Source organism: Carcharhinus amblyrhynchos, chromosome 12 (genome assembly GCF_965287045.1).
Source record: "Carcharhinus amblyrhynchos chromosome 12, sCarAmb.v2.hapA, whole genome shotgun sequence".
Classification (NCBI taxonomy): domain Eukaryota; kingdom Metazoa; phylum Chordata; class Chondrichthyes; order Carcharhiniformes; family Carcharhinidae; genus Carcharhinus; species Carcharhinus amblyrhynchos.
Genome location: NC_137335.1, coordinates 72,302,049 through 72,314,503, shown reverse-complemented (window position 1 = coordinate 72,314,503; position 12,455 = coordinate 72,302,049). Strand labels below are relative to the sequence as shown.

The 12,455-nt window shown below is 39.3% G+C and overlaps 1 protein-coding gene across 1 annotated transcript in view; it reads right to left on the bottom strand.

Moving 5' to 3' along the window:
• Positions 1-5,965: 5,965 nt before the first annotated feature.
• Positions 5,966-12,455, bottom strand: part of prkd3 (protein kinase D3) — a 345,856-nt gene continuing 339,366 nt past the window's right edge. Inside the window, exon 21 of the mRNA XM_080200692.1 lies at positions 5,966-12,095. Coding sequence (XP_080056818.1) covers positions 11,922-12,095 — 174 coding nt within the window. The 3' untranslated portion in view covers positions 5,966-11,921. The remainder of the gene's footprint in view (positions 12,096-12,455) is intronic.

Sequence of the window (12,455 nt, the reverse complement as noted above, 5' to 3'; positions counted from 1 at the left end):
CATTCAATAAGGAATACAGGCTCAGTTAAACCATCATGTGACAGATCAGTTTCACTTTAGTAAATGATGTGCTGCTGCAGTTGTAATACAATCTGCCATTTGTATTGAATGTTGCAGACACTGGAATAATAAAGGAAAACAATGCATTTATAGGTTTAATTAAAATCTTTGATAGGTGAAAGTCAGTACTTTGATGGCAGCAGGCCAACAATTCCTGACTAAAGGGCACAAGTAACAACTCAAACTTTCCTGGTTACAGGGTTCTCAGACAATTAGAGAATAAAAAAGAGTGGGTTAGCAATATTGGTTAATGAAACAATTATAGCCATGAGGAGGGATGATCTGCTAGAAGGATCGTCAACTGAATGATCACAATGCTGTGTGTGTACTATTGACCCTTTGTCTCCCAGTCAGAGGGAGCAGAACAAATTTCTGAAAAGTGCAAAAACTGATGACATATTAAGGGTAAGACTCTTGGCAGTGTGGAAGTTCAGAAGGATCCTGGGGTCCGAGTTTATAGTACACTTAAAGCAGCTTCACAGGCAGAGGCTGTGGTTAAGAAGGCGTATGGTATACTAACAGTCATCAATCGAGGAATTGAGTTTAGGAGGCGGGAGATAATGCTGCAGCTGTATAAGACCCTGGTCAGACGCCACTTGGAGTACTGTGCTCAGTTCTGGTCGCCTCATTACAGAAAGGATGTGGAAGCCATAGGAAGGGTGCAGAAGCCATGGAAAGGGTGCAGAGGAGATTTACAAGGATGTTGCCTGGATTGGGTGGCATACCTTATGAGGATTGGTTGAAAGAGCTCAGTCTTTTCTCCTTGGAGAGACGAAGGATGAGGGGGGGGGGTCACCTGATAGAGGTGTACAAGATGATGAGAGGTATTGATTGAATTGATTTTCAGAGACTTTTTCCCCAGGGCTGAAATGGTTGCCACAAGGCAACACAGGTTTAGGGTGCTGGGGAGTAGATACAGAGGAGATGTCAGGGGTAAGTTTTTCACTCAGAGGATGGTGGGTGCATGGAATTGGCTGCTGGCAGTGGTGGTGGAAGCGGATTTGATAGGGTCCTTTAAGAGACTTTTGGATAAATACATGGCATTTAGTAAAGATGGAGGATTATAGTTATGCCTAGTAGGTAGGGACAGGTTTGGCACAACATGTGGGCTGAAAGGCCTGTTTGTGCTGTAGTTTTTCTATGTTTTTAATAGAGCGCTAATAGTTGGGGATTTCTATTACCCTAATAATAACTGAGATAGAATCACTCTAAAGGTATACAGAATTCTAAAAATGGATTCGGAAGAACATTTTTAACCTGTACGTAACAATCCCAATAACAGAAGCAGCAATTCTGGACTGAGTTTTAGGGAATGAAGCTGGGCTGAAGAATGGAGTGTCAATGGGAAAACATTTGGTGGTAGTGATATTTATACAATTAGATTTAGCATCATTAAAGAAAAAGGAGAAAAATAACTCGGCAGTAAGAATTTTTAATTGGAAAAAAGGCAAATGCTATGAAGCTGAGATGTGACTCAACAAAAGTGGACTGCAAATAGGAACTTAAAGATAAATCAGTGGCAGAGCAAAGTGGAAATTGTGAGAACATTTTTTTCCTAAATCTTCACTAAGGATAGAACAACAAAATCTAGAGTTCCTGGATGTTAAGGTGCAAGCAAGTGAGGACACAAAAAAAATGGGCAAGTAACACCATGGAAGCCTCCAAAGATGTTTTAGAAATGTATACATTTCAATAGAATCATTAAGGAAAGAGTGGAGGCCAATAAGGCAACCTGTGCGTGAAGGAGGAATATATGGGCAAAGTTATTAATGAATATTGTGTCCGTCTTCTCAACAAAATAGTAACAATGAGGAAGAGTGAAACATTGAATGGGATAAACATAGTGAAAGACAAAATATTAAGTTTAGCATCTTAGCAAATAGAAAAATTTCCAATGTTGAAATGCATTCTGGATTGTCAAGAGACGGAAGATGGAAATAGCAGTCTCTGACCATTATTTTTCAGTACTCTCCGGTTTCAAAGGTGGTGCTGGAGGACAAGACAGTTGCTAATGTTGTGCTATCATTGAAAAAGGGATAAACTGTAATTGCAGGTCACACATCATACCTCGGTGTTGGGCAAATCATTGTAAAAATTTAAGGTACAGTATTAATCACCATTTAACAAGGCACAGGTGCAGCAAAGACAACTTACATGGGTTTAAGGGAAGGTTGTTTGACTAACCTGGCTGAATATTTTGAGCAGGTAGCAAGAATTTTAGCAAGGCTTTTGACAAAATAATGGAAGGTAAAAGCACATGGGATCCCAAGGGCATGTGGCAAACATATTCAAAATTGGCTCACTGGCAGGAAGCGAAAGGATAATGGTTGACTTGTATTTTTCTGACCAGAAGTCTATTCATAATGGGATTCTGCAGGGCTGAGAATTAGGTCCTCTTCTTTGCTATTTATCAGTGAATTTGACTTGAATGTAAGGAGCATGATTAAGAAGTTTAGAGATGATGCAAAAATCAGCCACGTAGCTAAAAATGAGGGGAAAAAAAAGTTGCCTGCATGAAGATATCAATGGACTTGTCGAGAGGGCAGAAAAGTAGTGAATGGATTTCAATCCAGAGAAGTGAGATAAGGCAATTGTAGAGGGCAAACAAGACAACGGAATGTACGAATAGTAGGATACTAGGAATTGTCGCAGAACATAGACTCTGCAAAGTAACAGGACAGGTAGTTAAAGTGATTAAGGTGGAATATTGATTGAAGTATACAATATATGACTAGCGAAATTAATGCTTAAAACTATAGTCCACAACTAAGGTTAATCCGGACAGTTGTGGTCATCACAATACAGAATGTGATTGGACTAACAAGGATACATATGATATATATGAGAACGTTGTCAGTAATGGACAGCTTTAATTGTGAGGAAATGTTGGATAGACTGAGGTTGATTTCTTTGGAACAGAGGAGGGTGAGCAGAGAATTAATTAAGGTGTATAAAATTGAGGGGCCTGGTAAAGTGCAAAAGAAGGCTCTATTTTTAGCTAAGGGGTCAATAACTAGTGTATATAAATTTAATTTAATTGGTAGAAAAATTAGAGGGGTATTGAGGAGAACTTTTCTAGAAGACGCTGGAGATCTGGAAAACTCTTTCTGAAAGCGTGGTAGAAGCTAAAACCATCATCACATTTAAAAAGTACTTGAATGTACACTTGAAATGCTGGAACCCACAAGACTACGGACCACGAGCTGGAAAGTGGGATTAGGCTGAATGGGACTTGCTTGGTAGACAGAGATATGATAAGCCAAATGGTCTCCTTCTGTGCTATGAATTTCTATGATTCTATGTCTTGTACTGCTTTTATGTGGCAGCCAGTGTGTTTGTATTGACATATTCTAACATATGAAATACAGATTAAAATAGAATTTAGAGCTGTTTTTCACAATGACAAAGAATTTTTTTTTTCTGAATGTCACTTAACATAAAGCCTTCAGAGTCAGAGAATAAGAGCTCTCATTATAATATTGCCATATCCAAGCAAGAAGTGAACCTCCAAATGCATTGATAGATCTGGCTCTTTGCCTGATGCTGTCCAGTTGGTGAAGTATATGAACAAATTTGTGCTGGAGCAAGAATTCTCAAACTTGTTTTGTGCACCTGAACTACTTAATCCTCAATCTGAGTTAGCTGTTTCTTTAGTTTCTGAGGGAAAATAGTTTGTGTCATCCAAGAGGGCAAAAACAATGCAATGGTTGTTTCTTAGTGTATTCACATTATCTTCCCAAACTTCATCTGAAACATAAAATACATCTTCCATCAATGATTTCAATATTAAAAGATGCATTTTATATTTCGGTTGCAGTTTGGGAAGATAATGTAAATACACTAAGAAAGTGTGAAAGTGAACTAAGTTCCATCAATGATTTCAATCTTAAAACTGATTCTACCTTCTTTTTCTCTCTCTGCCCTTCAAACTGCTCCCAGATTCCAAACCATTCTAGACATGAAATCTGTCCTTTTAACATCACCTACCCTGCCACTAAAGCTCACTTTAGTCAATCAGATCCACTGTCTTCATCCGCAAAGTCTTTTCCAAGCAATTGCTGATCATTCAACACCCTCCTTTCTGACAGTTATGCCAGCGACATCAATAGTTTGTTTCCTCTTCACCTTCTCTCCCTTTGAAAATAACCATCACCCTTTTCTCACAAAACCTACTCCTGAATTATTCATCTGACACCCATCCCTTCCAAAGGTCTTTGTACTCATGGGGTTGCATTTTACAGGTGGCATGGGTGGAAGGGTGGACTGCTACCTCACCCCACCCCAAAAGGAAAGTCAGTCAGAAGCTAACACAACTGGAAGAAACCTGTCCCACAGCTATAGCATGCTTCGGGTGGGCTAAGTTGGTTGGAGCGCCAGAGCTCTATAGTGAAAGGTAAATCCTGTGATTTAGGGACAGGGAGCAATCCTAGAACCCCAGGTGGGAATATGAGCTGGGTTTTGGAGGGCAAGTGATGCAGAAAAATATGGGAGTGGAGGGGTGGGGATTGACACCTTAGGATGGGCCCCCCTGACTGAGGTGCCCCTCCCCTTTTCCATCCCTGCCCTATGGCCTCAGCCCATTAAAAACAGACTGTCCACTCCTGCTTACCTTCTCATGCCAGTCACATTATGACATGGGCAGAATATCATCCAGGTCAGCAGGCTTGCCTACTTATTTATATAAGGCAAGTGATTTTAGCATCGGTCCACTTAGCATATTATGCCAGTCAGCTATGGTTTGCAAGGTGATGGGCTATTTTACAGCCTCCTGCCCCTACCCCCAGCTGCCAAAAAAACACATCTGGTGGGAGCACATAAAGTCCGGTCCCATGTCTTCTATCTTTGAGCTCTCTTTCCATTAACACTCCCAGTTTGGCTTCTACTCATCGATAACAGCCCTAGCCAATGCTATATTGTTTGTGACTGGGACAGTTCCCCAAGGGTCAATTCTTGGGTTCCCTCTTTTTTCCTTCAGATGTTGCCCCCAATGACAACTGCAGGCAGAGTCAGCTTTCATATTGTATACCGCTCCAGCTCTCTTCACTTTACCCCCCAACCATTTCCATCCATCAGACTGCTTTGTGCGACATTCAAGCCTTAGATGAATTAGAACAAGCCTTAGATGAATTAGAACATCAGTTTAACATCTGGAAGACTGTAAAGACATCTTCTGCAGTCACCATACCTCATATGCACGTATTCCACTTCACTGCTTCTATTACTTCCTTCTCTGGCCACCCTTAACATTGAAAGCTCAACCTTCCACAATCTTGATATCCTTTTTGACAAGGAACTGGCTTTAAACCCCACATCTTTTCCATCACCAAGAGCAATTTCTTCCACATCCGCTACCTCTTCCTGTTCCTCCTACCTCCACCTCTTCACTGACATTATCTGCTCCTTTGTCACTTCCAAACAGAATTTTTTCAGTGCTCTTCTTGCTGGCCTGCTCCACCTTGTCCACAACTTGTCTCTCTCATTCTCTCTCACGATCCTACTCACCTTTCAACTTGATTTACATTCCTTTACTGCCTTCCAGCAAAGTGTATTCATAATCACAACTAGACCACATATACCTGTGTACTCCATTCCTGATTCTGATGGCTTGTGTATTTGAGCTTCCTCCCACTCCTTTGTCCAAAGATTGGCGACAGAGCCTTTAGCTGTCTTAGCCTTACTGTCTGGTTTTCCCTCCCTGAATCATTTCACTTCTTGACATGTCTACCCCGAAAAACTTTAAGACCCAATCTTTTGTTCTCTCCTCCAAATCTCTTTCTTGACAATGTTGCTAATTTCCTTTTGTCTTTTAGTGAAATGTTTTGGGGCTATCCTTCAACTAGAAATGTGTTGTTTGAGCACTGTAAATACCTGCAATTTGCAATAAATAAGTAAAATTAGCACAATCTGAAATTACAATTAGAGTTTTATTAAACTGTAGGTACTAAAATATACAAAAACACTTTTCCATAAGACTCCTGCCAAGCCAGTGGCAACACTGATGATGTAAAGATTCTCAGGAATAGCCTGTAAATATTTCCCTAACAGACACCATCATTTGGTCCTTTGTGCTGTTGTCTAAAGTCTATGGTTCCTTAATTTCCATTACACTTCACAACAATGAGTACGGACCACAGCAACTACACTGACCAGCTAAAGTGCAGTGTAAAGATGCTGGAGAGCCCTTATTAAATCACCTCCAGTATCTCATGACTATTCAGCATAAAACTGGGCATGCAAAAATTGAATTTCTTTTTAAATCGCACAGAAGCAAACACACAAAGGCAACAATTATTGCAGGACAAGCCAATGCAAACAGGTATTTATATAGCGCCTTTAACATAAAATGTCCCAAAATCTAAATTAACAGAACAAATTGGTTTCATCTTTCATTTTTAGCCCTTGAACTGCAAGCTGCAATTAACTTTTTGGGACAAAATGTTAATAAAAATGGAAACTTATAGCAGTATTGTTATTATAGTCTGTACCAGAACCCAGGAATATGGCATGGGTAATATGACATACATATCTCAAATCATGATGTAGCATGATTTATTGGTAATAAGATTTACTGACACTGCTGGTCCATTCTAATTTGTCACAGTACATAATTTGTGAACAATCTTATCAAACATCTGCTTATTCTCTATGCATTGCTGGGCCAAGAACTGCTCCAATCTTTTATTTACAGTGCAGTTTTTAAAGTGGAGTTGAATTGTTATTAATTATCAGAGGGTACATCAATATTAAAAGTCTGGATAATTAACTTAAACAAATGCCTTTCAAAATGTGTTTTCTTTTAATTCTAGGTAATTCTAACTTATAACATGTGGATTTTAACCACTTTAAATGGTGCAGAGTTGCATTATTTTGTTCATTGCCTGTAGCTCAATCTTGTTGAGCGCACTGGATTGGACCACAAGGTGCTGCCGCACTGGCACATCACTAAAATTAGATAACAAGATTGGAAGCAGTTGCTTGTTCATGTAATTGGGAATGCACAAATTACAAACACAATTTAATTTACTAGAGCTACCACGCATAATGTAGCATTTACTAGCCTTGACAAACCAACTTTAGAACATTCAGCACGTCTTAAGGAAAAAAGCAACAACGGAAATAAAGAACCCTATTAAATAGGTAAAAGATAAGGAATGCAAAAGCATTTTTTTTTACATTGACCATGATTAATAACCACGCAAGTTTTGCATTTCAAGATAATTTCCAAAATGAACTCAAATTTAGAGGGAAACTTGAATTTCACATTCTTTGCTCCACCAATGTGGTAACTTTGTTTCTGTACCTTTTCTAGTGCCCAGTTTTGGTTTTGGTTGATAATTAGGTGTGTGCAGCCAAACTCTGGTGCTAAGCAAAAACTGTTCTCCCGGCAGAATCCACAACATAAGCATCTGGCTCTACAAAATGTGCCGGATGACATATCTTTTCATTTATTAACATTTGATAATAACTTGAATACACAAGGTCACAATCCAAATATGGGTAAATTTGCACACCCCTAATCATAATAGGTTCAGAAAATAAGGTAAACCTTGTTCTTGACAATATCTTAAATTTTTAAAATAGACTCTAAAGTTAAATGTTTTTCCTTTGCCAAAATTGCACTTAAAATCAAATGGCTAGAGCAAAGAAGACAACAGACATCATACTTTCAACATATAAAACTATATTTATGAAACCAGAGCTAAAGCCACTGGGGTAAAGTTTATTTTTGGGAATGTTTGTCACTATAACCAGGTTGCTTCACTCCTTATATTATCTTCCAGTATTGGAGTGCACAATTTATTTAGTCAAATAACACACGACTGTGATTGACACAGGACAAAGTATAGCACACTTAAATACACACTTAAAAGCAAAATCAGTCTAAAACTAAAGCATAAAATGGGGGCTCCTTCCCCCTCAAAAAATACTTAAAACTCATTTATTCAAACCTTGCAGGCAGCAAGTTCACAAAATGCAAACAAAACTAAATGTCTCAGGTAAAGTCTTGGTCTTGTTGCAGCTGGTGTTTCAGAATGTCAAGATCTGGCCTTTTTCTGATGTTCCAATAGCAACAAACATTATAGCAAGCAGTATTCAAATTTAGTGGTCCCTGGGCATTTGTATAAAACCTAAGCATACAAAATGATGGAAAATCTTTCTCGCATTGCATAAGGGTAAAATCGTAGTTTATTCACCTATTCTAATTGCTCTACGACTGACTATCCTCTCAAACAGCGTCATGAATGTGCCGGAAACTTTTAACGTCAAAATACTTCGTAGAAAGTCTACGTTCTTAATTCTACACATTGTTCCCTCATATACAAATCTTTTCTTTAAGCCCAATTTGATTTAACAGACACCATTTGACAGTATTGATTATTATCTTCCATTGCAATTCTTTTGTAGCAATTATTTTTGTGTTGGCTGCAAATCAGTTGAACTTATTTTCGTCTTAGAAAAAATGAAGTTACAGCATCCTAAAATAGACAGGTTTTCAAATGAACTCAGAGGTCCATACAGTACTGTGTTAAATTAAGTCATGTTTTCACAACAATGTTTTTTTTGAAGGGGCTAATATTTTAGTGTGTGGAAAAATAGTTTGCCAGCAACTTGCATTTCTATTCCACTCTTCACACACTAATAACACATTGGAATTTTACAAAAGCGAGAGGTAGACATTAGCAATAAATAAACGAGTTTTGAGGTTGGGGAGGGGATCTAAGGCACAGCTGAAGAGTATTTTTTTAGCAGCCATGGAGAGGGATTAAATGTGAGGTGGATTTAAAAAAGAATGCCAGGAATGTACGTAGCTGCAACATCCATCTCTGATGGTGCACTAAATCCAGAGCTAGTGATCGAGAGACAAAGGAATGCAAATTGGAACTGAAGGCTGATGAAGATTTCTCAAATAGAATGGGATATTGCAATGAATGGGATTCAAAAAGAATGATGTTGCCAATTCACTGTGGTGCTCTTTTTCAGATTTCAGATTTACTGCATTTTGGGCCCAAGGTAAGTGGACAGAAAATGCAGTCCAAGTCATTGAAAAATGTGAAATGCAATAATACTGCAGCAAATGACAATTATTGCTGAGAAATGGGGGTTGGCCCCCCTGCTCCCCTTACTACAGGACTTGAATAGATTGGGGCTTAGTGTAAACATCAACACATCCCTTCACACGCAGATAACACAGGTTCTTCCTTCTTCGAAACAAAAAAAAGGACACCCTTTTGCCAGGGACACTGCAGAGCTATAAATCCATTCGCTGGTCTCCAGTGGTGGAACAAAAGAGTCAAGGAAGAGGCTGAAACCTCAAATTCTAGCCTCAAAGTCTACCCTCAAATGAAGAGGGGACAGCAGGCTACTGATGCAGACAGATAACCTCTCCAACTCAGTTTGGTGCTACTTGTGATCTTCCCAATTTCACAACAGCAGCACTGACACTGAGCAAAAAAAGGATTCAGAGTTCAGGAGATCTGGATATTTATGTATGTTGGGAGGGGGAAGAGTATGGATTCTAAGTGATTGCCAACCAATCAGCACTCTTCTTTAGGCCTGCCTAATTGAGAAGCATTGGTTGTCTGCTAGTTGTGATAGGACTGGATATCAATGCACAGTATTGTTCATTTTAAAATCCAATGATTTTCACCAATAATTTCTGTCATCTGACAGGTCGCTGATCTAACTTGTCGTGCCAAGATATTTACTTTATCATAGGTACACATCTGAATACAAACAACTGCTGAATCCAATGATTTAACTTCAAGAGAGAAGGTAATTTTTGATTCAGATCATGTGTCAGTGGAATATTTAACGTCAATGAAACCTCAGGCAGCTATATACATGCAATACATAAAATAAGGTCATTAGTAGATGCTATTTTCAGGGGGAAATGGCTCATGTATGTCATGTTATCCTTTGAAAAGCACAGCCTGTTTTGTGCAAGTTATGCATTTCATCATGTGTGGTTTCTCCAAGAGTTTGGATCGGTCAAACAGTAAAAAAGACCATGCCTCTTTCTCCATCCTAAGCAATCTGCATTTCAATGTAATAATCAACATTGCACCTTTCAAATTATGCTAGCTTCATTTAGACAGTTCTCTGCTGTAAATCAAGTGAGAAACTCCACGTGATAAAACTGCTCAAGAAACAAGGCAAAGGGATCAGCAGGACTTCCCCTACCTACACCCACCACACCATCCGTCTCTCTCCTCCCACCTCTCCCAACACACACACACACACACACTGGTTCAGAGAATTTTGCATTTATATGAAGTTTGAAGTCAAAAGTCTCAACTACAGAAGAATTGCACTGTCTCAGCTGTGAAGGTGCAAATAACTGGTGATTGAAGTTATGATAATATAAATGTTGTCAAAAATTTCAGTTCTGATGGGATTGTGGACCTTCCTGGTATAATAAATGTGCTTTCAGCCTATTATTTCCACTAATGTTATTATCTGGTTGGATGGATGTGGCGAATATTTAAACACAGGAATAAAATAATACTGGTTTCCTGCTGCCAGTAATCTACTAATTGATAATAGCCGACGGAGCAGTGGCACATTCTTACCTGGTGGAACATGGACTGGCAGTACAGAGTGGTACCTTAAAATGGTCAAAAATGAAGTGTTTTGCACAAGTGAGATTTCCCCTACTGTTATTACGATGTGACAAATGCATATTTCTTAGAGACGCAGAAAGTATTTGGAGCTGAGTAGCGGATTTCCTGGTACAAGTGTCTCTGCAGTGTCCTCTGGTGACGACAGCGCATTATAACAGGTTTTTACAATTTATAGCCCAAAAATCCACGCTCGGTCCAGCCTCAGAGACTGCCCTCTAGAGTTTTTAGTTTAATCTGGTGTAATGGGTCATGTTTATAAGTGGGCTGTATGACTCCAGTATTCTTCCTTTAGCACCATTTCTTGGTCTTAATCGAATTGATGTCTCTTTATTCTAGCACTAATTGTCATATTTGGAACCACAGTACAAATGGATGAACACTTGAATGATTACGGAAAATACTGGTCTTCCAATTTTACAACTGGTTTTAAGAGGGAGATGCTGCAGCTTTTCTTGACTTTTTAAAAACTTACGCGCAAGAATGTTTTGGTGACTTGATTAGGTTAACTTCACAATGCAATCAATCAATGAAAGCAATACTGTCATTTTTTTTCAAGAGATCCTTCATATAGCAATACTGTCCCAATAACCAGGATTTGTCTCCACCACAAGACCATCTCTGGAGAGAACAGGACATGTAAAGATACTCAAGAGAGTTGCATGTGCGAAATGGAACAAACTGCGATTTACGCTGAAACTGCCAACCTTTATCTAAACTGAATTTGGTCCAAGCAATAGCCCTTGTCCTACAATGGACAGTTATTTTCGCAGTAATTTTCCATCTCTTTAAGTATAAAAAAAACACTTGTGAAAAAGAGATTGTCTGATCTAGCTTTGCATTTAGTAAACAAGTAAATGTATGGCTTGGTCCAAAGTGACTAGTTACCAGAGAGGTACTTGGGTGGATAGTATTAAACCAGCTAAGTACTAAAAAAGGAATGTTTGGTTTAAAATCTAAAGCTCACAGCATTCATTTGTCCTCTTTCTCCACAAACACCAGTCACCAAGTCTGGACCTGTGCAACTGCAATATGCTACAGGGTTGCGCAATCTCCATTTACGTCATTTCCCTTCATTGTCACATGGGCTGATGTAAAGAGTTGGGCAGCATCCAATCCACTTTGGCTGTGCTGTACAACAAGCAGCAACAAGTCTTGGCTTCCTTTTTCCCTGATGGCAGTACAGTTCCACAACATAGCCGTGATATTATTCAGTCATGGCGATTTGCCCAGTTTGATACATTAAGGGTCCTCCTCCATATCATCTAGATTGGGTGCCATGATGAAGTGTTTGGGATACTGGAGACTGTGTTCTAGGGAATATTCTTCCCAACGTGCATCATCGCTTTCATGCGTGATGTAACGCTCTCCTTTCCTGGTCTCAAACTCTCGGAGATCCAGCCAGGTCTGATAATCCTGGGAACAAAGTAAAGTTTATTTATTAGTCACTAATAGGTTTACATTAACATTGCAAAGAAGTTTCTGTGAAATTACCCAGTTGTCACATTCTGGCGCCTGTTCGGGTAACTGAGGGAGAATTGAGCATGGTCAATGCATCTAACCAGCACGTCTTTCGGACTGTGGGAGGAAACCGGAGTACCCGGAGGAAACCCACAGAGACATGGGGAGAACGTGCAAATTCCACACAGACAGTAACCCAAGCCAGGAATCAAACTTGGGACCCTGGTGCTGTTGAGGCAGCAGTGCTAACCATTGTGCCACTGTGCTGCCTAGAAACAGACAAGAGAATATTTAAATCTTGGTCAACATCAAAAC